Source organism: Podarcis filfolensis (genome assembly GCF_964270895.1).
Source record: "Podarcis filfolensis genome assembly, chromosome: 15".
In the NCBI taxonomy this organism is placed as follows: Eukaryota; Metazoa; Chordata; class Lepidosauria; order Squamata; family Lacertidae; genus Podarcis; species Podarcis filfolensis.
This window is the reverse complement of record NC_139618.1, coordinates 31,540,531-31,564,316: the sequence shown is the minus strand read 5'-3', so window position 1 is coordinate 31,564,316 and position 23,786 is coordinate 31,540,531. Positions and strand designations below refer to the sequence as shown.

At 45.2% G+C, this 23,786-nt stretch overlaps 2 protein-coding genes and 1 long non-coding RNA gene across 3 annotated transcripts in view; 1 reads left to right on the top strand and 2 right to left on the bottom strand.

Annotated features, from left to right (window-relative positions):
- The window catches only part of LOC310750810, a 226,068-nt gene that overhangs the window by 18,019 nt on the left and 184,263 nt on the right, over positions 1–23,786 (top strand). The window lies entirely within an intron of this gene.
- On the bottom strand, positions 1,902–12,401 carry LOC310750627 (carboxypeptidase inhibitor SmCI-like; the record flags this gene model as incomplete). The annotated part of the gene is made up of 7 exons (XM_083589080.1): positions 1,902–2,036; positions 4,293–4,472; positions 5,337–5,375; positions 6,855–7,031; positions 8,875–8,910; positions 10,425–10,604; positions 12,224–12,401. The coding sequence occupies 7 exons, from the start codon at positions 12,399–12,401 to the stop codon at positions 2,032–2,034; spliced, it is 795 nt and encodes a 264-aa protein (XP_083445206.1). The 3' UTR covers positions 1,902–2,031.
- Positions 14,828–22,538, bottom strand: LOC310750649 (carboxypeptidase inhibitor SmCI-like). Its single transcript, XM_083589125.1, has 7 exons — positions 22,299–22,538; positions 21,799–21,978; positions 20,459–20,635; positions 19,304–19,342; positions 17,862–18,041; positions 15,637–15,684; positions 14,828–14,963 (listed from the first exon to the last, which is right to left on the bottom strand). The coding sequence occupies exons 1-6, from the start codon at positions 22,387–22,389 to the stop codon at positions 15,671–15,673; spliced, it is 681 nt and encodes a 226-aa protein (XP_083445251.1). The 5' UTR covers positions 22,390–22,538; the 3' UTR covers positions 14,828–14,963; positions 15,637–15,670.

The window sequence follows — 23,786 nt, the reverse complement described above, 5'->3', positions numbered from 1 at the left end:
TTGGCCTTTGACCAGGTCTGGAAAGGTCATGCCCACCCACTAGTCACCAGGCAGAGGGCCTTCTCGGTAGTGGCGCCCTGTGGAACGCCCTCCCATCAGATGTCAAAGAAATAAACAACTATTTGACTTTTAGAAGACATCTGAAGGCAGCTCTGCTTAGGGAAGCTGTTAATATTTGATGAATTATTATATTTTAATATTTTGCTGGAAGCTGCCCAGAGTGGCTGGGGAAACCTAGCCAAATGGGCAGGGTATAAACAAATTATTATTATTATTATTATTATTATTATTATTATTATTATTATTATTATTACATTCCATCAACTATTTAAAAGAGAGTTGGGGGAGGAACCTTTGGCCCTGAAGACACCATTGGGCCCCAGTTCCCATCAACCTCTGATAGCACAGCCAGGAAGGCTGTGGGTGGGGGATGAGTACAGCTTGGTCATCCCTAGTTGAATGTGTGTTGCTTTCATTTCTAATTATTTTACTATCATGTTTTTGTTTTTTTAAGTGCAACATAAATACTGCAACTTCAGAAGATGAATTCAGTTGAACACCCTAGCAAAACAAGAAGGGCTTCTAAATGGATTTTCACTTCAAACATTGGATAATTTTAAAGGTTCATTAGTCCTCTTCAAACCTTTTACACCCTTCAAGGCACTGGGTGAGAAAATTGAAGTTGTTTCCCATTGCCTCCGCAGCCACAGTAAATGAAGATCCTGCACATCTTGCTCTTAGCATCACAGTAATAATTTCAATGGAAATAATTACAGTTTCCATATTCTGGACGAAGTGTGCATTTGCTAGGCATAGTTTCAAGGAGGAAAGAGCATTTCACCCGATGCCATGGTGATGTCAGATGATTGACAGGTGGGTCAAAGTGGCTCTTGTGGGCTTGAGGAAAGCAGAATCCTGCCCACTGGCCTGGTCCACTTCCCCACCCCTGGTGTATGGGCATATACAGCCAGAGCCAGCCCTATCATTAGACAGAGTGAAGTGGCTGCCTGAGGCATATGTGACGTCAGGTGTGAGGCAGGTAAAGATGGGGGTCCAGAGGAATGTTTGGGAGCTTGAAAATGGCTAATACTTGTCCCTTGTCTAGTGAGGTTTACTGTCAGTGCTGGTCAGCTGATCTGTGATGACAGCAAGGATTGCAAAGGAAAACCATTCTCAGGGACAAGGAAATACTTCACCTGATGTCATGGTGATGTTGTATGATTGGCAGGTGGGTCCTCACACCTACCTGTCAAAGTGGTCCCTGGGGATTGGGGAAACATCTGGATCTGGCCTCCTGGCTAAATCCAATCCCTGATCTCTGTTGCCTGAGATGGAACAGGCAATGGTACCCGCACCAAGGTCACATTATACTCAGGTTGTAAAGTAACTTGGCCATGCTCAATATAATTAGGGGAAGTCACAGCCTAGAAGGTGAACGAAAGCATGTTTGGAGCCCCACACATGGTGTGTTCTGTCAACACATGGTTTCCATAGATTCCCTCATAGCAGCTCTTCCCACTGAACTAATCTGGACTCACCTCTCTCTTTGGAGGCAGACAGATAATGTATGAATTGGAACACTCCATATTAGAGTAAAACCTCTTTATGACTGGGAGTTGCTACCTTCTTCAAATAACCATCACTTCTCATTCTTCCCACATTCACAAAAGGGATATGTGGACTTGAAGACAACAACTACAACAACAGCACTCAAGAAACACAGCCCACAGGGTGCAGAAGAACATGTGAGTTTATTGGCAAGAACATGAGAATTTTTGGCAAAGACTGGTACAGCAGGATGAGCCATCTGACAGATGGGTCAAAGTGGCTCTTGTGGGCTTGAGGAAAGCAGAATCCTGCCCACTGGCCTGGGCCACTTCCCCAACCCTGGTGTATAGGTATATGCATAAAGGCATAGCTGAGAAAAAGAATGCCTCCTGGTTTCCTCTGCTGCCTTTGTTCCACTGGATTCAGTGAGATGTTAGCGGGTTTGAAAATAGAATAGGCTGAGCTCTGCATAAGGACTCAAGGTCAACCTGAAGAAAGAAGTGAGAGGTATGAACAATTAAATGTGAAGGTGCAGCCGAGACCTGTTTCCACCACGAGGAAAGTTTTGGGGGTATTTTTAGTTTGTGGAGACATTGAGTTACGGGAAACATGAGACAAGTTTATCACATCATACATGGCAGAATCGGTTGAGTGGTGCAGGTAGCAGATTGACCAGAGAACAGGAGCTTGACAGAAATCCCCCACTGCTGCCTCTATATGCTCTAAAAAGTATAAAATGCATTGGTGGGGTAAAGAAAGAGTGTGTGGTTTGAGATTTGGGGTTATACGACTTCCAATCCATTGAATGTTCTCCCACAGTTTTACTGCATTTTCCTATCATCTTCCCTACTTCAAAAGGTATGGTGTTGTACATTTCCGAGCACAATTCAAAGTGTTGGTGCTGACCTGTAAAGCCCTAAATGGTCTCAGTCCTGTATACCTGAAGGAGCGTCTCCAACCCCCATCGTTCAGCCCAGACACTGAGATCCAGCGCCGGGGGCCTTCTGGCGGTTCCCTCACTGCAAGAAGTAAGGTTACAGGGAACCAGACAGAGGGCCTTCTCTGTAGTGGCGCCCACCCTGTGGAACACCCTCCCTTCAGATGTGAAGGAAATAAGTAGCTATCCTATCTTTAAAAGACATCTGAAGGCAGCCCTGTTCAGGGAAGTTTTAAATATTTAATGCTGTATTGTTTTAATACTTGATTGGGAGCCGCCCAGAGTGGCTGGGGAGACTCAGCCAGATGGGCGGGGTATAAATAATAAATTATTATATTATTATTATTTTAAAGTTGGGGGAGATCTGTCAATTCTGCAAAACAATGACAGTGTGGAGTTGGCCCCTGATGTCCCCTCATGGATAACCTTGAGGGCATTTTTGGAAGGGATGCAATGGGGATGGTTCAGAGGTTCAGCCCCCAAAATGTAGAGGGCTGGTATGGCAACTGAACCACCAAATTGCCTTTGGATTAGTTAAAGCTGTATAAACACCACATATTTAAAGCACCTGGCCATCCCCTAACGAATCCTGGGAACTGTACAGTCATACCTCGGGTTAAATATGCTTCAGGATGAATATTTTCGGGTTGTGCTCCGCGGCAACCCGGAAGTAACAGAGCGCGTTACTTCCAGGTTTTGCCGCTTGCACATGCGTAGATACTCAAAATGATGTCACGCGCATGTGCGGAAGTGGTGAATGCACACGAAAACGCGGGTTGCATTCACTTCAGGATGCAAACGGGGCTCCGGAATGGATCCCGTTCACATCCAGAGGTGCCACTGTAATTTATTAAGGGCCCTTGTAGTCAGAGCTCAGTGCAGGTTCAACTTCAGAACTCAGGATAATTGTGGGAGAAGTCATGAGCTTTAAATGTGCAGCCTGTGTACAGCCTAAGTCAAAAAAGAAAAATTGCCACCCACTGGTCACCTCATTTCATAGTAAAAAACAAAAAACAAACCAATCTGAATGTTCAGAAACCCTTTGGTGGCCCATGTCTGCTCTTGATTCGCTAATTAAGTGAGCGGGTGGGACCAATAATAATAATAATAATAATTTATTATTTATACTCCGCCATCTGGCTGGATTTCCCCAGCCACTCTGGGCGGCTTCCAACAGAACACTAAAATCCAATAACCTATTAAACATTAAAAGCTTCCCTAAACAGGGCTGCCTTCAGATGTCTTCTAAAAGTTTGGTAGTTGTTTTTCTCTTTGACATCTGGTGGGAGGGCATTCCACAGGGCGGGTGCCACTACCAAGAAGGCCCTCTGCCTGGTTCCCTGTAACTTGGCTTCTCGCAGCGAGGGAACCGCCAGAAGGCCCTTGGTGCTGGACCTCAGTGTCCGGGCAGAACAATGGAGGTGGAGATGCTTCTTCAGGTACACTGGACCAAGGCCGTTTGGGGCTTTAAAGGTCAGCACCAACACTTTGAATTGTGCTCGGAAATGTACTGGGAGCCAGTGTAGGTCTTTCAAGACCGATGTTATATGGTCCAATAACCCAGGCAGCAAGCTCAGCCCAGAGGCTTCCTTTGCTGTCAGAGAACCAGTCCACATTAAATTCCTGTGCGTGGAGGAATACCAGCCCACAATGGTGCCCACCAGAGAGGGTGAGGGGACTTCTCCCTCTCCTATGAAATGAGGATTTTGAATTAATGCAGTTGGAACACAATCATTGCATAAATAACATTCAGAGAATAATGGAAGTTCCTCTCTGGGAAAGTTCTAAACATTTTCTGTGTCCTTACCATTGCCTGCACATGCCCAAAAGCATTCATATTGCTCGTCGAAGTTATTTCTGTTCCCTGCACAGCCAGTGTAGTTGAACGGCTTGCAGGTTCTGCTCCTGTCATCGTAGTAAAAGCGAGGAAAGGTACTATGGCAGTGTCCCATGTCTAGGGGTTGTTCACAGTAATCAAGCAGAAATTCTGATATTGCAGGGGCAGAGAAGGACAGAAACAAGGTTCATATTTATTACTTGGTTCTTTGAAGGAAATAGAGTTTTAAGGTGTCATACTTGTGGTCTCAACCAAGGGCCCCAACTTGCCCCCATGTCGTGGGGCACACCACTGGGCAGGGCTGGGCAGGCGTCCCACCGCCATGATGCCGGCCCTCGCACGCTGGGTGGGTATTGGGGAGTGTGGAGCTGGGCCACCTCCTCCCCACGTGACATTGATGGGGAGGTGGGGCGGAGCCACAGGATTTTGGGGGAGTGAAAAAAATGGCGGGGGGCTGAAGACCCCTCAGCCCCCACCACTTGGAACGCCTGGTTGCAACACCTGAGATTATGAAAACTCTGCCCTGGGTGACAATTATGAAAACTCTGCCCTGGGATTCAACAGTCACATTGACAAGAGTGGAAATGTGGACAACAGATGAAAGAGACCAGCTGGGACTTGTTACATTTACTTTGGTTAAAAAAAGAAGTTATAAATGCATTATAGCACTGTGGAAATTTATTGAAATTGGAACTCTATGAGATTTTCCATTGTGAGCTTTAAAACTTTTTTTTATAGCATTTTCAGAGTGTTTTTTTTATAGCTGTGTAGATGCAAAGACTTAAATGGTTTCTGAGATTCCTTAAGGTATATTTAGCATACTATCACAGAAAATTCTCCAACAGCCTCTGATTTGGTGCAGCCTTTCATAGAAAGTAACAGCTTAGTAGTATAGATACGGCAAAGGAGACCTGAAAAAACAGGCTGCAGAACTGAAGAAATGGAGTGGAAGGCAGAATGCATACGAAGGTCAGAAGGAGAATGATATGGAGACCTCCTTTACTCGGTCCTTACCTTTAAGTATGTCAGGATTTATCAGGTATTCAGGTATTTCTGTTATAAGGAGAAGGAGAACCATGTTAACCAAATGGCAGAGACTGGAGACCATTTTTATGCTGAAAGTTACAATCACTACAGAGCAATCTAGAGCAACTCTAGTTATGGTTCTGTTCTTGAAAAAGCACTATGCTAAGGACTTACTACAGCTCAGTTTAGGATCCATTAATGATCGGTAGGCTGTCTTGTCCTTTCCCATGAATATGCACATAAATTAACATCCTCCCTTTATCTATGTGCCAGTGGAGTTTAGGTGAAACGGAATCAGATTAGATACAGTAATTAGATACAGCAGTGCGGCAGGAGAGGATGGCAAGTGTGGTAGGAAAATTCTTGTACTCTTGCAGGAAAAATTTGTTTCCTGCTTGGCAGGGGGTTGGACTCGATGGCCCTTGTGGTCTCTTCCAACTCTATGATTCTATGATTCTATGAATTCAAGGACAATAAAAGATACTTGTTTATAATTACTGCATTTTTCCATGTATAATACTATATTTACCCCCAGTTTTTTTAAGTTTAAAATTGGGGATCACCTTATACATAGAACGTTGCAATTATTTACAGATATTTCTTATCAATAACAATTTTTGGTATGGCGCAAGCAAACCTTTATTTTGGAAGTGTGGCACAGAGCAATAAGTTTGAGAACCACTGTCCCAAGGGATACTCCCCCCTAAGGCTGCATCTACACAGTTATAAAAAAACACTGGGGGGGCGAGTTTCAAAGCTCACACTGGGAAATATCATCGAGTTCAGATTTCAGCTCTACAGCGACATCTGGTGTCTCAGTGTTTTAACGCAATCATAATGTGGTGGTTTTTTTTTTACTAATGTAGCTGAGTCCCTAGTCTGATATGTTTCAGATTGCCAGCACAGTGGAACCTCCATTCCTGAACGCCTCCACTATTGTACGTTTTGGCTCCTGAACACCGAAAAGTAAATGCTGCTGTTTTCAAACATTTTTCAGAACCTGAACGTGCGATGTGGCTTCCACTGAGTGCAAGAAGCTCTTGCAAACAATGGGAAGCTGCGCCTCAGTTTTTGAACGTTTCAGTAGCCAGATGGGCTTCCAGAACAGATTACATTCAAGAACCGAGCTGCCACTGTACAGAGCCCTTTGTTCAGCATGCATTCAGGTGACTTTTGTCACTGTTCTCAAATGATAACATTAAAAAAACAAAATTCTGCACCCTTTCCCTTTTTTTCCTTAGTGCTATACAATATTTTCTTTCACTTTGAAGCCTGCACACTTTCCCTGCTCTAGCACCAAGCTTTCGCACTCTAGCGTCAAATGTTGCATTTCTTCTGACTTTTTTTCAAATCAGCAATGCTTACCCCATTAGTACCAAAGCTACCCCACTCCCCCCATTTTTATAAGGCAATATGCCTCTGTAGTGGAGCTGCAATGCCACTAGAGAATGCATAAAGTTAAGCAAAAAGTTGATTGAAAAAAAGACAAAAAGTGCTCATTCTTACCATACTTTTCACACTCCTCGTAGCATTCCCTGAAAGAATGGAAATTGTTCTCGTTGCTTCCACATCCACTAAATATGAACATGAAACATCTCTTCAACTTGACGTTGTAATAATAGCGTAGCACACTAGATTGGCAATTTCCAAATGTAAATGGCCGCTTGCATTTTAGAGGTAGCTCTGGAGGAGGAGGAAATGGGGATGTGGAAAGCTCACACATATATAGTAGATGTAAACCCTATTTCAAAGTCCTGCAGTTCAAACTGCTGAGATTATCTGTTCCAAGTGGGCAATGACAGGAACCCTGGAGTGGCATGCAGGAATGTCGGGTGTTGAAAAAGACCCCACCCATTTCCCAGCCCCTTCGACCCCAAGATTCTGTATCGGGGTGCCAACTTGAATAAAACATTGGGGGAAGCCAAGGTAAGTCCTGCCCCCTACTGGATGCCTACCAATCCAAATGGAAAGCTACACTGCATGAAAAGCTAAGAGGCTTGGGGTTTTCCCCACATGCCCTCATAGCTGTAGGTTGCGTGGCAAGTCCCCTCCCCCATGTGAAATGAAGACACTGGACACATTATTTAAGGTTAATGGGCATAAAAAGGCCACAACTTTATTGATTGCAGAATTGAAAGGTATTGGCCTTAGGCATTGGCTCCTATCGACTACCCGGCATGGAGACCGGGAAGGGTTATCCACAAGCCGTGGGAGTCCTGTTGAAGTACGCCAACTAGGATCCCACGGGTGTCACCGCTCGGGGGCGTGCCGGAGGCCCTTACCTCCCTAGGTTTCGGACAAGGCAACGCCCCCCGGAGTCCTCTACCGGACTACCCTTTTCATTGGGGGAAGGTGATGGCGCTTCCAAACCGCTCAGCTGGGAAGGGGAAAGAGGGCAGTCCCCGGGCGTGCCTGGCCTTAAATATGCTAGGCCCCGCCTCCCCAGCCCGACGATTGGCGGGCAGGGTCGAAGGCACGCCCGGGGATTCCCTGTTCTCGTGGGGGCAAAAGGCCAGCCCCCGTGTGTGTGGGAGGGGTTAACCCGCAACCCCCTCTCTTCCCTAAGCTCAGAAATGGCTTTATGAGAAAGCTAGAGCAATAATCAGCCAACGAATTTGGGATGTGGAACTGCAATGCCACGTGAGCGAGATGAATAAACACCCGGCAATAAAAGATAATGGGAGAGGATTTACCCCAGCAAATTATTTGTCAAAATTACAAATACCCAAATACAGACGGTCATTTACCCTCACTAGATTCAACGTGCTGCCATCTGCCTTATTGCAGGGCAGATTCGAGGGTAAACCATATGTGAAATAAGTCTGCCCCTGCGGCTTGATAGAGGTAGAAACTGTCTCTCATGTCTTGTTACGCTGCCGTTTCTACGGGGATATACACTCGGTATTTATCACTCCTGTTACACAAAAATCTCCAAATGGGTCCGAACTTCAATGTCTAAAACACCTGGTAGAGGACAGGGATCTAGAGATCACGCTAAGGGTGGTCAAATTCTGTGCAACTGCCATAAAACTTAGGGAACAAGCTGTACTACCAAAATGATCAAGGTTTTAAATGACAATTTTAGGTTATATTTTAGTGATCAAGATTTAATATATATTTTTAACTGCCGCTATATCTGAATTGCCTCTGTTATACCCAAATGCAATTCAATGTATTTCTGTTGTGTTTTATGATATTGTAAGTGAGCCGGAACTGGTCTGTGACCGTAATAATAAAATTCAATTCAAGTCCTGCCCCACATAGTCAAAAGGCTTGGCACACAGAGACCATTTGAATGGAAATGCCCATCAATTTTGGGGGGCCTGGAGCTCATGGTTTGCATATCCTATGAAATGCCCTCGTAGGGTTCCCTTCTCTGCTCCCTAGTCCCACAAAGTGGCAGGCTGAGGCAGTCCCTTCTCATCATCTTGCTGCTTATGTCCTGTCTCTTTTGACTCTCATATTTAGAGGCATCTGCCCCACTCCATTTCTGAATCGCGCTGCAAGCAGCCACAGGAACTCTTACCTTGTTTCCACCCAATTAGCCTGTGTACTTGAAGTGCTGTGAAAAGGACAAGGGGAACAGTCTTACTGTACAGCACATTTGATGTGAGTGTGAAACAGCTTAGATACAGAGTTTTACGGGGAAATGAAAAACAGACCATTGGACAGCTGATACAGTTAGCTAGAGATTAATTCAGGAACTGCTCTTTCCCATCCGGTTCTTAATTAAACATTGTACTATCTCAGGCATAGGCAAACACGGCCCTCCAGATATTTTGGGACTACAACTCCCATCATCCCTAGCTAACAGGACCAGTGGACAGGGATGATGAGAGTTGTAGTCCCAAAACATCTGGAGGGCCGAGTTTGCCTATGGCTGTACTATCTCCATTAAACATTACAGTGGTACCTCGGGTTACAGACGCTTCAGATTACAGACTCTGCTGACCCAGAAATAGTACCTCGAGTTAAGAACTTTGCTTCAGGGTGAAAACAGAAATCGCACAGCGGCGGTGCGGTGGCAGCGGGAGGCACCATTAGCTAAAGTGGTGCTTCAGGTTAAGAACAGTTTCAGGTTAAGAATGGAGCTCCAGAACAAATTAAGTTCTTAACCAGAGGTACCACTGTACACACCTTCCATCACCTTCCCAAAGCTGGGCAAGCACTAGGTAGGCTTTGGGGAGAGTCTGGGAGGACTCTAGGACCCTGTCAGACAGAGCCCTCATGCCTCCTTCACAAAGCAAGTTAGGCTTTGGGGAAAAGGTGGGTGGATGGCCTCTCAGCTCAGTTCACCCTGTGCTGGAAAACGGGTCACACTGCCCTAAAAACACTTCTAATTGTTTTATTTATTTAGAGATTACTGTAAGAACTAAGGGCACACTCCCATATTAACATCCTCCCTTATTACAGGGTTAACACCTCCCTAGGCAGCTTACAAGGGACGTGGGTGGCGCTGTGGGTTAAACCACAGAGCCTAGGACTTGCCGATCAGAAGGTCGGCGGTTCAAATCCCCGCGACGGGGTGAACTCCCGTTGCTCGGTCCCTGCTCCTGCCAACCTAGCAGTTCGAAAGCACGTCAAAGTGCAAGTAGATAAATAGGTACCGCTCCAGTGGGAAGGTAAACGGCGTTTCCATGCGCTGCTCTGGTTCACCAGAAGCAGCTCAGTCATGCTGGCCACATGACCTGGAAAAACTGTGTGCAGACAAACACCAGCTCCCTCGGCCAGTAAATTGAGATGACTAGACCTAATGGTCAGGGGTCCCTTTACCTTTACCTTAGGCAGCTTACAAGAATTTTGGGGTCCCCTCTGAAGTTGAATTTGTGGGCCATGGGAGACTGTAGGGGAAGGGTGTGGAAAGATGGAGTCACCATATGTTGCTGGACAACAACTCCTATTAACATCTTTTTTTAAAAAAAAAGTGATGCAGCATAACACCTCCAGCAGCAGAGAATCAATTCAGTACAACACTCCCTAGAAACACAAGGGCAACTTTTAAAAAGATTTTCACTTCAAACATTTGGTTGTTTTTAAGGTTTAGGGGAAAGGAGGGGGTATTAAAATTGTCCTTACCAGACGGGTGACACTCAAAAACACATTGGTATAAATCTAGGAAGTTGTTTGCATTGCCTCCGCAACCACTGTAAATGAATTCCCTGCACGTTTTGCTCTTAACATCGTAGTAAAAATGTGTAAGGAAGGTCTTGCATTTTCCATAATCCGGAGTGAGTGTGCATTTTTTAGGTATAGTTCCTGGAGGAAGGATGGGCAGAGGAACAGCCACAGGTACCATATATGTTAGCTCATCTTATGAAGCACAGAAGATAATACCATTTGAAGACATTTGTTAACCCGACATCTGATATCTTCTCTACCAAGTAGCCAAAGATGGAGCCTACACATTGGGACCCAAGAGGCATACACATTAAAGAGCCCAATCTGGAGTCCAGTTGTAGAGTTCAGTGGTGGTTTTTCCCCATAGCCTTTAAGAAGACTGCAGCACTTAAGAATAATCAATTCAGTGAATGTCTGTGGGGTCACACTGACAACGAAGCTGTTGCACACACACACACACACACACACACACACACACACCGAGGCACTAAAGGCAGCAGATTCCCACATGGAATGTATTAGTTGTTGTCGAATGCAGTGCATCCATAATTCTCAAGTCAAATGTAGAATCAGCTGCGACTTTGAGCAAAGTTTGCTATTGTAATCCAAACTGAGATCATGAAATAATTTATATTTCTTACCCCATGGGATGCTAGCCCAAGGGCTTTTTAGCCATATTGATTTCATTTTCTTTTAGTGTTAAGAATGTCTCTCCAAAAGCCAAAGAAGGTGATGCTTTCGAACTGGAGCTGGAATTTTTTCCTAGAAAGGGCACTATCAGTTCATGTGATGTTGCCTGTGTAGACACTATCTGTGTAAAGCAAATTGTGTTCTTCAAAGAATCCTGGGAACAGTAGTTTGTTCTGGGTGCTGTGAATTGTAGCTCTGTGGCCACTGTAGGCCTTGGGGTGGGAGGGATCCATGTGCCTTAAGTGTATGGTGTAGAGGCAGCCATTGTTTCCAAGGGGGAGGGGAAATATGGGTTCTCCAATGTCATTATTTTTGTATAGCATTTTTTCCTGAGACGTTTCTGGATTTGTTCAACAGGAACTGCGCTTCCTCAGCTCTGGGAGATGTTGCTTTTACCTTTAAGAAGTTATAGACTATAAAGAAGGAATCGATTTAAAATCCCGGTGAACACTTCCTATTACTGTAGATTTATGTGTCAAGAGACTTCCAAACTTGAATTTATAAAACTGCATTTGTAACAAAGAAGGGTCTGCCTCCCATTTTCACTAGTTACAGGGCAGACTCAAACTATTATACCACTTTAAACATTCATGGCTTCCCCAAAGTACATGGGGAATAAGACTTGTCAGGAGACCCCAAGCCCCCTCCCACAGCAACAATTCCCAAATTTGCCTGGGAAGAAGGCTTGTACATTGAGGAGAAGGGGGTCTCCGAACAACTCTCAGCCCATTGACCAAGTTACACTTCCAGGAATCTTTCGTAGAAACCATGGCAGTTTAAAGGGGAATAATACTGCTTTAAAGGTAGAGCACAGATGGGACCCTATGTATTCATTAGGGTGAAAGTGTAGAGGCAAGGATACAGGCAGGCTGAACAAAAGGTGAAAAAGCAGAGCATTTCTCTGAGTCTCCCAGAGTCAATGGTGACTTACACATGCCAGAGAACTGTCGCCATGATGATGCCCAATGCCCAACCTGCCCAATCCCGTCCAATCTGAAGGGCATTCCTAACTTGCAGAGAGGCCTGGCATATTGCACACTTGATGCATAGAAGGCCAGAAGGCTTACCTGCTGAACGGAAAAAACCCTGCACCTTAGAGTAAGGTGCCAGTATCCCCATGATAATGACCAGGAGTGTAGTGCTATTGCATTGCATGTTGATGTGAATATTCAGTGCTGAGAGGAACCTCCTTATATAGTATTCAATAGTGATGTGGAGGGAGATAACCACCTGGACATTGAACATAATTTTTTAATAGGTAGGGACACTCTGAGGCACCTCTGCTCAGATCAAGGTAACCTCCTGCTTGCAAATGAGGACTGCTCTGAACTAGGGACATAGAGGAACTATCTATCAGGTCAATCAGCATAAACTTGGCATTGCCAGAAAGAGTTCTGTTTCCATTAGATGGTGATACAAACCCACTCTGTTGCCTCCTCCTTCTCTAGGCACCTGTACTTCCTGGCACCTGATGACAAACAACAAGGGATTGTTGGGGGCAGGTAAAGTCATGCCTTCTGACATTGTTGGGTAGAATTCCTAAGGCGTTTTGGGTGCAGGCACTCTTTTGTCACCTTGCCATGCAATGCTTCATGTGGATGCCCTGTGCGCTGGGCATGCGTGCCTGGTTGAATGCAGAAACAGTGGGGTTTTGTGTACTTGCCTCATTCATAGTCCACGTCACTAGTGGCAAGGATGAAGAATCCCAGTCCTTCTTGTGGGGACACAGGTGAGGCCTGATATTTTGCCGTAGAGCAGGAAGGGAGATGATACCTCCCTGAATTACTGCTTGGACTAATTTGATCTGCTTGATTGGTTCAGTTATTTGATTATGCAGATCCCCTGAGTTCTTATTGCTATATTTAAACAAATACAACCTTTTCGCATTACAGGGTGTGCTTTGAGTTTGCTTTGAGGGTGTGATGGCAAATGGTGTATTGGCATTTCAATGTGCAGAGAGGACAGATTAACTGCTTGTGTGATCTGCTTCTTCAGGGAGTGAAACCCAGTTGGGACGATGGTCCTGGGACCTTTGTCAAGGGGCAATGCTGAAGTCCCCTTCTTTACTTGAGTCTTTCCTTAGGCAGACTAAGGCCTTATCCACACTTCTTCTTTCCCAGCTGCTTTCCTCTGGAGGAAACCACTCTTTAGCACTCAATAGGAGCAAACAGCGGGTGGTGCTGTGGGTTAAACCACAGAGCTAGGGCTTGCCGAACAGAAGGTCAGTGGTTTGAATCCCCGCGACGGGGTGAGCTTCCGTTGTTCAGTCCCAGCTCCTGCCAACCTAGCAGTTCGAAAGCATGTCAAAGTGCAAGTAGATAAATAGGTACCGCTGTGGCAGGAAGGTAAACGGCATTTCCGTGCGCTGCTCTGGTTCGCCAGAAGCAGCTTAGTCATGCTGGCCACATGACCCGGAAGCTGTATGCCGGCTCCCTTGGCCAATAAAGCGAGATGAGCGCCGCAACCCCAGAATCGTCTGCGACTGGACCTAATGGTCAGGGGTCCCTTTACCTTTACCTAGGAGCAAACAGCAATTCGGGGTTTCTCCGGATTGACTTTTGCTCCAATTTAGCAATAAAGAGAGGGTTTTCTCAGGGATAGGAGCAGAGCAAAGGGAAAACGGCTCAGACCCATTCTTTCTAGGCACAAGAGAAGCAGAAGTGTGGATGAGCCTTTAGCAAAACACTAATATATATGGAAACAGTTCTCAGTTTTACTACAGCGAAGTGATTTCTCTTTCCCTGAGAATATTTCTTGGCAAAGTTGACTTATGGTGGAGAAATCTTGGGACTAGATAAGTCAATGGTAAGCTATTCAAAACAAAATTCTCAAAATACTACTTGGTTTATCCACCTCTGTTCTGGAGCTTTCCCTGTGAAAACCTGCTCTTTAAAGCTCAATCAGAGCAAATGTCAATCCACGGAAAGCCCAAATTAATGTTTGCTCCAATGGAGCACTAAAGAACAGGTTTTCAGGGGGAAAGCTCAGAGCAATTTACACATACCAAAAACCCCTGCTTAGGTACAGAGCTTTTAAACACTGACCTGTGCCTGGAAAGAGCAAGGCAAAAATTAAGTGTGGATGAGCCCTGGGACTATGCCAGTCCAGTTTTATAATTTTATGGCTTTGCTTATGTACTATTTTGAACTACTTAATATGGAGAATTTTGGAATTCTTGGGGACAGTTTTATGGAGCAGCTACAATCATATAGGGAGGCTACTTGGTTAGCAAATTGTTAGTTTTTGAAATAATTCCCCAGGTTCTTACAAAGTGGACCCTAGATCAGATTCAAAGATATATAAGGAATTAGTTGGGAGATTTCTATCCCCAACAAAGCCCACACATACTGTGCTATCAACTCATAGTTTCCATCAATCCCCTCCTAGCAGCTCTTTTCATTTAACTAATCTGGACTCGCCACATTGGAGGCAGATAGATGGTGTATTCCTCTGAACTCCATATTAAGGTAAAACCTCTTTTTGACTGGGAGTTGCTACCCTGCTTCAAATAATCTTGCCCTGGTTTAAACGTTCATCACTTCTTATTCTCCCCACATTCACACTAAGAATATGTGGATTTTAAGACATTTGGGATGGTGATAATAATAATAATAATAATAATAATAATAATAATAATAATAATACTCAAGAAACAGAGCCTGCAGGATGAAGAAGAAGAACAGGTGAGTTTATTGACAAGCATGCAAGAATGAAGCCTTTAGATGAAGGCATAGTTTTTTTGGGAATGCGCATCCTGGCTTCCTCTGGTGCCGTTGTTCCATAGGACCCAATCAGATGGTAATGAATCTGAAAATAGAAGAGGCCAAGCCCTCCACAAAGACTCAATGTGAACTTGAAGAAAGAAGAGGTAAAGGTAAAGGTAAAGGGACCCCTGACCATTAGGTCCAGTCGTGGCTGACTCTGGGGTTGCGGCACTCATCTCGCTTTACTGGCCGAGGGAGCTGGCGTACAGCTTCCAGGTCATGTGGCCAGCATGACTAAGCCGCTTCTGGTGAACCAGAGCAGCACACGGAAACACTGTTTACCTTCCCACCTATTTATCTACTTGCACTTTGATGTGCTTTCGAACTGCTAGGTTGGCAGGAGCAGGGACCGAGCAACGGGAGCTCACCCCATCGCAGGGATTCGAACCGCCGACCTTCCGATCGGCAAGTCCTAGGCTCTGTGGTTTAACCCACAGCGCCACCCGCGTCCCAAAGAAGAGGTAGGTAGGAACAATTAAATGTGGCGGTGCAGCTGAGACCTATTTCCACCAAGATGAAACTATACTTTGGGGGGCTGTTTAGCTTGCGGGGTTGCTGAGTTAGGGGGTGCACGATACAAGTTTATAAAATTAGGCATGGTGGAAAGAAAAGGGGGCAGATGTCACATACACAAGCCACCCACTATTTCTCCTCCTACTTCTCCAATTCAAGGCAGGGGGTGGGGGAGCAAAACGAGATTATAGAAAAGGACTCACTATTGCTTGCTTGCTGACTCTCCCTCTAGCAAGGTCAGATATCAGATGCTAAACGAAAGAAAGGAAAAGTTCCTTAAGGTCAGGAAATACTCTCTGTTGCTCCCCTGCTTGTCTTTGAGGAGATTTGCCATTCAGCAACACAGCTCTGAGCACGCTCACAACCAATGAGGTACAGCCACAAACACACAGAGGAATGCTGTGGCAACTGAACCACCAAATCATCACCTTTGGATTAGTTAAAGCTACGTCATATATTTAAAGCACAAGGCTTCCTCTAATGAATCCTGGGGACTGTAGTTTATTAAGGGCCCTTGGTAATTAGAGCTCTCTGAGGGTTCACCCTTCACTACCCAGGAGTTTTGGGTGGAGGTGGGGAGTCATGATGTATAGCATGTGCACAGCATAAGTCAAAAAATAAAGACTGCCACCCTATGGTCACCTCACTTCAAAGAAGAAGAAGAAGAAGAAATCTGAATGTTCACGCAACCTCAATTAAGTGTATTTGCTCCTCAATTAAGGCCATAGATTTACAGGTACATGTATGCGGCTACTTGAAATTTCTAGCTAGCATAACCACTCAAGACAGTAATAATAATAATATAATAATAATAATTTATTATTTATACCCCGCCCATCTGGCTGAGTTTCCCCAGCCACTATGGGCAGCTTCCAATCAAGTGTTAAAAACAATACAGTATTAAATATTAAAAACTTCCCTAAACAGGGCTTCCTTCAGATGTCTTTTAAAGATAAGATAGCTACTTATTTCCTTCACATCTGAAGGGAGGGTGTTCCACAGGGCGGGCGCCACTACTGAGAAGGCCCTCTGTCTGGTTCCCTGTAACCTCACTTCTCGCAATGAGGGAACCGCCAGAAGGCCCTCGGAGCTGGATCTCAGTGTCCGGGCTGAACGATGAGGGTAGAGACACTCCTTCAGGTATACAGGACCTTGTGTGGAATGTACTGATATGAGTGCCACGGATCACTATGGAATTGTACATTACCAACGTGTGACATGCCTTGGCACATCACCAGGTCATTCTACTAATCTTTGTGGGGAGATGGGTGGTGCTATGGTCTAAACCACTGAGCCTCTTGGGCTTGCTGATTGGAGAGCAGGTGGTTCGAGCCCACATGATGGGGTGCACTCCCATTGCTCTGTCTCAGCTTCTGCCAACCTAGCAGTTTGAAAGCATGCCAGTGCAAGGAGATAAATAGATACTACCGCAGCAGGAATGTAAATGGCATTTCCATGTGCTCTGGCACTCATCACAGTCTTCCATGCACCAGAAGCGGTTTAGTCATGCTGGCCACGTGACCCAGAAAGCTGTCGGTGGGCAAAGGCCAGCTCCCTCAGCCTGAAAAGTGAGATGAGCACCGTACCCCATAGTCACCTTTGACTGGAGTTAACCGTTCAGGGGTCCTTTACCTTTTTACTAATTTTCAGAAACTTTTCAAAAATTGATTATTCATTACAATTCTGGGCAGACAGATTCTTTTGTCATATTGGCCAAGAGGAACAGTGCTCATCTAGCTTTCTGGTGAAATAGTAAAGGTAAAGGGACTCCTGACCGTTAGGTCCAGTCGCGGACGACTCTGGGGTTGCGGCACTCATCTTGCTTTATTGGCCGAGGGAACCGGCGTACAGCTTCCGGGTCAAGTGGCCAGCATGACTAAGCCTCTTCTGGCGAACCAGAGCAGTGCACGGAAACGTCGTTTACCTTCCCACCGGAGTGGTACCTATTTATCTACTTGCACTTTGATGTGCTTTCGAACTGCTAGGTTGGCAGGAACAGGGACCAAGCAACGGGAGCTCACCCTGTCATGGAGACTTGAACCACCGATCTGATCAGCAAGCCCTAGGCTCTGTGGTTTAACCCACAGTGCCACCCACATCCCTAGTAGCTGAAACAGTAGGTGAAAGAGTAGCTTGCAGCAAAAAGATACCATCTTTCTTGCAACTGCCAACCATTTTGTGGGTTATTGTTGTTGCTTTTCCTTCCTCCACCACCAGATCCTTTGACATTTTTTCAATAAAATGCATCAAACAGAATGCACCTTTCGCTACCTTAATCCACAACTCAAAGGCTATTCCAAGAAACAGAGCTTCCCCCTCTCCTATGAAATGAGGATGTTGAACTGATGCAGTTGGAACACAATCATTGCATAAATAACATTCAGAGAATAATGAAAGTTCTAAGTTCTAAACATTTCTGTGCCCTTACCATCGGCTGCACATGCCCAAAGGCATTCATTTTCTGTCTCAAAGTTATTCCTGTTCCCTGCACAGCCACCGTAGTTGAACGGCTTACAGGTCCTGCTACTGTAATCGTAGTAAAAGCGAGGTAAGTCCTTGTTGCAGCATCCCACGTCTAGGGGTTGGTCACAATAATCACGCAGAAAGTCTGATATTGCAGGGGGGAGAGAAGGGCAGAAACAAGGTTCACATCTGTTACTTCATTTCTTGAAGAAAACAGAATTTGAAGGTTTCGTGCTTGTGGTTGCAACACCTGAGATGATCTCAGTGACAATTAGGAGAACTCTGCCCTGGGATCCAACAGCCACGTTGACAAGAGTGGATAAAGCACAGATGGAAGAGACCAGTTGGACTTAAGTAGGATGAGGTTATGCCTTCTGAGATGTCTCTAGGTAGATTTAGCATACTATCACAGAAAACGCACCAACAGCCTTTGATTTGGTGCAGCCAAGCTTCATAGAAAGAGACAGATCAAGATGTGAAATGAGAGTCTTGGGTTTCCTGCCTAACGCATTCTGAGGCAGTGGGGAGAGTGGGGCACTACCTCACATCCCACCCTCTTTGCTTCAGGGACCCCCTTTCCCCTTCCATGCCCACCTTCTATGGTATAAGCAAGGGGAGTCTTGCTTGCTATGGCAGGTGAGGAAGCATGGTGGGCAAGGAGATCAGTAGAAGGACATAGCAATAGCAATAGGGGCAGTAGGCTCCATACTCATACACGGCTTCAGATACTCTTCCACTGTCAATAAATAGACCCTTGAACCTAAGAGGAGAGAGGGAAGTAGGGGGTGTCCTAAGCTTCTTGGGCTGAGAGACCAATATGTAGTTTGGAGAAGAAAAGAGTGAAAACTTTTGGCTGAGAACTTTGAATTCAGAACTGAATGACACATGCAGAAGACAACTGTCCTCTTGGGACATTATCTTGTCCCTCCCCAAGCCATAAGTTGCGTGGCGAGTTCCTACCCTCCCCCAGTGGAAATAAAGACACATGACACAATTAAGTAAGGTTAATGGGAGCAATTAGAGGCGGCAAAAGAGGGAGATCCCTGGCCGCCCCTGCGTTAAATTGGGCAGGCCACACACCCCGAGCCAGCTGATTGGCTGTCCAGGGGATGACGCGGCCGGGGATTCCCTCAATCGGCGGAGGCTGAGAGCTGAGAATTGTAGTCCCCAAACAGCTGGAGGGCCGAGTTTGGCCATCACTGGCTTAGGGGCTGCAACGGATGCTTCTGGCCAGATCCCATGATGTATTGGGAGGAAACAAGCCCTTGGATCCTGGTGAAAACTGCTAAGAAAGACACAGTGAAGGAGGCCTTAAGGAACAGGCTGCATCAGAACTAAAGAAAGCCAGCAGGAGTGGAAGGCAAAATGCATATGAGAGTCAGAAGGAAAATGCTATGGAACTTTTACCTTCAAGCTTGTCAGGATTTATCAGATGTTCGGGTGTTTCTGTTATAAGGAGAAGGAGAACCATGAGAGACCTTTTTCAGGCTGCAATTGCTCCTGAGCAATCTAGACTAACTCTTCACCCCAATTGTTTCTCCATTTGATCCTTTTGCATGGCTCTGTATGTTTTGTCGTATTTTATGCAATGCAACTTGCCATTGTTTTTATTGATTGTAACTTAGTCATTCTTTGCCATCTATTTTGTTGTTTCTTCAGCTTGTAAATTGCCTTGTGTTTAGTGATGCAGAAACATAATATACAAATTAGAAGTGAAATGAAATGGATGTTAGTATCCTGGAGCTCAGCTTGAGACCCATAAGGCTGCCTTGCCCTTTCCCATTAATCTCCATGTGCCAGTGGTGGAGCAGAATCAGATTAGATACAGTACCTGGCACATAGTCTGATATGTTTCAGATGCCAGTACAAAACCCTTTGTTCAGCCAGGTGTTCAGGTGTCTTTTGTCATTTTTCAAATTATAACATTAAAAAACAACAACTTTTCTTTTCTTAATGCTAGACTCAATTTTTTCCCCTTTGAAGCCAGCACTCTTTTTCTGCTCTAGCATCAAGCTTTCCCACTCTTGCATCAAACGCTGCATTTCTGCTGATTTTCTAAATCAGAGAACTAATTTCCCCAACATGCTAACCTCTTAATACCAAAGCTCTCCCCCCCGGCATGTCTATAGGGCAATATGATGCTGTAGCGGAGCTGCAATGCCACTAGAGCAGGCTTCCTCAAACACGGCCCTCCAGATGTTTTGAGACTACAACTCCCATCATGCCGAGCTAACAGAACCAGTGGTCAGGGATGATGGGGATTGTAGTCCCAAAACATCTGGAGGGCCGAGTTTGGCCGCCACTGCTTTAGATATTTGTGGGCTAAGGCTTTATGCACTAATGCAGGCTTCCTCAACCTCAGCCCTCCAGATGTTTTGAGACTACAATTTCCATCATCCTTGACCACTGGTCCTGCTAGCTAGGGATCATGGGAGTTGTAAGCCAAAAACATCTGTAGGGCCGAGATTGAGGAAGCTTGCACTAGAGCATGCATAAAGTTAAGCAAAAAGTGCAAGTTCTTCGGGTTGATTGGGAAAAAAGATTAAAAGTGCTCATTCTTACCATACTTTTCACACTCCTCGTAGCATTCCCTGAAAGAATCAAAATTGTTCCCGTTGCTTCCACATCCACTATATATGAACACGAAACATCTCTTTCTCCCAGCATCGTAATAATAGCGCCGTTTACTTGCTTTGCAGTCTCCTAATATTAATGGCTGTTTGCATTTCGGAGGTGGGTCTGGAGGAGAAAAGCAGTATGTGGAAAGCTCACACATACCGCATTGGCCTGAATATAAGCCTCACCTTTTTCCCCGACCGTGAAAAGTTAAAGTGCGGCTTAAATTCATGACCTTACAAAAACTGGCTTTTACTATATTGCTGCTGAAAGAAGATATACGGTAAAACGGAACGGGTGAGAGTGCCTATATATAGGCAGCGGCTTATATTGGGGTTTTGTCTTTTTTACTCCCCCCCCCCCGACTTTTAAAGGTGCTGCTTATATTCAGACCAATACAGTATATAAGCTCATCTATGACTTGCCGATCAGAAGGTCGGCGGTTCGAATCCCCGTGACGGGGTGAGCTCCTGTTGTTTGGTCCGTGCTCCCGCCAACCTAGCAGTTCAAAAGCACGTCAAAGTGCAAGTAGATAAATAGGTACCGCTCCAGCGGGAAGGTAAACGCCGTTTCTGTGCACTGCTCTGGCTCGCCAGAAGCGGCTTAGTCATGACCCGGAAGCTGTACACCGGCTCCCTCGGCCAATAAAGCGAGATGAGCGCCGCAACCCCAGAGTCAGCCACGACTGGACCTAATGGTCAGGGGTCCCCTTACCTTTTACCATGGTAGATGTAAATCCTATTTCAAAGCCCTACATCTATGATTCAAACTGCTGAGATTATCTCTTCCAAGTGGGCAATGACAGGAACCCTGGAGTGGTATGCAGTAGTGTCAGGTGTTGAAGAAGACCCCTCCAACAGAAGTAATTTCAATTAAAAGGATAAATATGGAAGGGAAATGGCCGACATATAGAGATCTGCTCCCTAGTCCCACAGAATAAAGTAGCAGGCTGAAGCAGTCCCTGCTCATCATCTTGCAGCTAATGTCCTGTCTTTGACTGGCTTGCCTATCATATTATCATATTGACAGGCTCCCCCCCCCCCCCACCTCCAACTCAATTTTTGAATCACACGGCAGACAACCATAACAACTCTTACCTTGTATATCTGCTGTTGACCTGAACGTTAGAAGTGCTGTGAAAAGGGCAAGAAGACAAATCTTACACATTTGATGTGAGTGTGAAACCACATTAATACAGAAGGCAACGTTTCAACAGATTTTCACTTCAAACATTTGGTTGTTTTAAAGGTGTAAGGAAAGGGGGTGGGGGAATTAATTGTCCTTACCAAACTGTTGACACTTCAAAACACATTGGTAATAATATTCGAAGTTGTTTCCATTGCCTCCGCAACCACTGTAAATGAATTTCCTACACATGTTGCTCTTGACATCATAGTAAAAACGTGGAAGGGATAAATTGCATTTTCCATACTTTGGAGTGAGTGCGCATTTTCTAGGCATAATTTCTGGAGGAAGGACGAGAAGAGGAAATGCCACAAGTACAATATATGTCATCTCATCCTTTGAAACACAGGACATAATGCCATTTGAAGACATTTGTGAACCTTACACCTGATATCATCTCTACCAAAGATGCAAGCTCCACAATGAGACCCTACAAAGAGTCCCATGGTGGTTTCATAAGAAAACTGGATCCATGCGCTTTTTATATCTGGTGTGGAGGGAGTCATTGTTTGCAATAGTATAGTAAAAATACATAAATGGGTCCTTACAGAGAGGCCTGGCATACTGCACACTTAATGCATTTAAGGACCAGAATTCTTACCTTCTGAAGGGGGAAAGAAATACTGTGCCTTAGCGCAAGGTGCCAATAATCCCATGATGAGGACCAGGAATGCCGTGTTATTGCACTTCATGGTGGCTGCTGGATGTGAATGCTCAGTGCTGAGAGGAGCCACTTTATATAGTATTCAATAGTGATGTGGAGGGGGATAATCATTTGAGCACTAAATACAATTTTCTAATAGGTAGGGACACTCTGAAGCACCTCTGCTTCGATCAAGGAAACATCCTGTTCTTGAATGAGGACTGTTCTGAAATAGGCACATGGAGGAACTATCAGGTCAAGCAGAAACAACCTTGGCAAAGCCAGAAAGAGTTCTGTAGATGGTGATACAAACCCACTCTGCTGCCTCCTCCTTCTCTAGGCATCTGTACAGACTGATACCTGAGGACAGACAACAGTGAAAGTCATACTCTCCAGCATTCTTGGGACCCAAATCAGGGCGCTTCTTTTTTGGCTGAGCTTTCTCACACACATGATATTGCAAGACTTGTGGCTTTCATTCCGGCACTCTAGTGCCACCCAGCTGACTCGTGCCAGGCTGAGCGTCTTTTGGTCCAGTCTTGAGGACTCGTTCCAGAGTGCTGGACCAAAACTCAAGGCATTCCATGATCCAATCAGAAGCCAAGATTGTCTTCTGTGATTCCAAGATTAAAACAGGACAGTTGAGGCGTATGGGTGAGGTCATCCCTGCAAATAAACCATTGGGATCCTCAGTATGCACTCCTGGTTGTTCCCAGGGCCACCGCGAAAAAAGGCCACAGTGAAAAAAGATTTTTCGGGGTCCCCAGTAAGGGCAGACTGGCGAGAAAAGGGATTTGTATTTATGTTCAAAAAATAAAATAATATGCCCTGCCTGGTATACAAATGAAACATGGACTAGGAAATCCACAAATAATTAACGACACTACCGAGAAAGACAAAAACATATGTAACATAGTCAGCCCCTGGGCTGTGTGATCAGCTGCTTCAAAAACCTCACAAATGTCCTGTACTCAACACAAGAAAACTAGCCAGGTGAGCTATTCTGGAACCATCTTGTACTTAAGGAAGGGATGTGGGTGGGAAAAGGAACAGAGTACAATGGGTTTATCCACAGCAAAGCACAATCCAACCCCACTGGCTATTATTGGGGTACTGGGAGATCTCTCAGGCTGTATCTCAAGAGGAGTGGCTGGCAAAACAGGACCGGTTTCTACAGGTTTGAACCTCTCTTGTTAACTCTCTGCGTACTCTATGGCAGGATCTTGGATTCTGCTTGCTTCTAAGAGCGTGTGGGTAAGCAAGAGCCATACGCATTCCACACCTTCCACTGGCACCTGCTACGGTTTTGGAATTGTTCCACAGATTAGGGCAATTACACTGTGTGAAACAGTCCCAGTTAAAAATAAGAAGCTTTTTCCAGTGACAAGCTGTATTTCCCAGAATAGCTTGCAATTCATGACACAATAATGATATCGATTATGATGA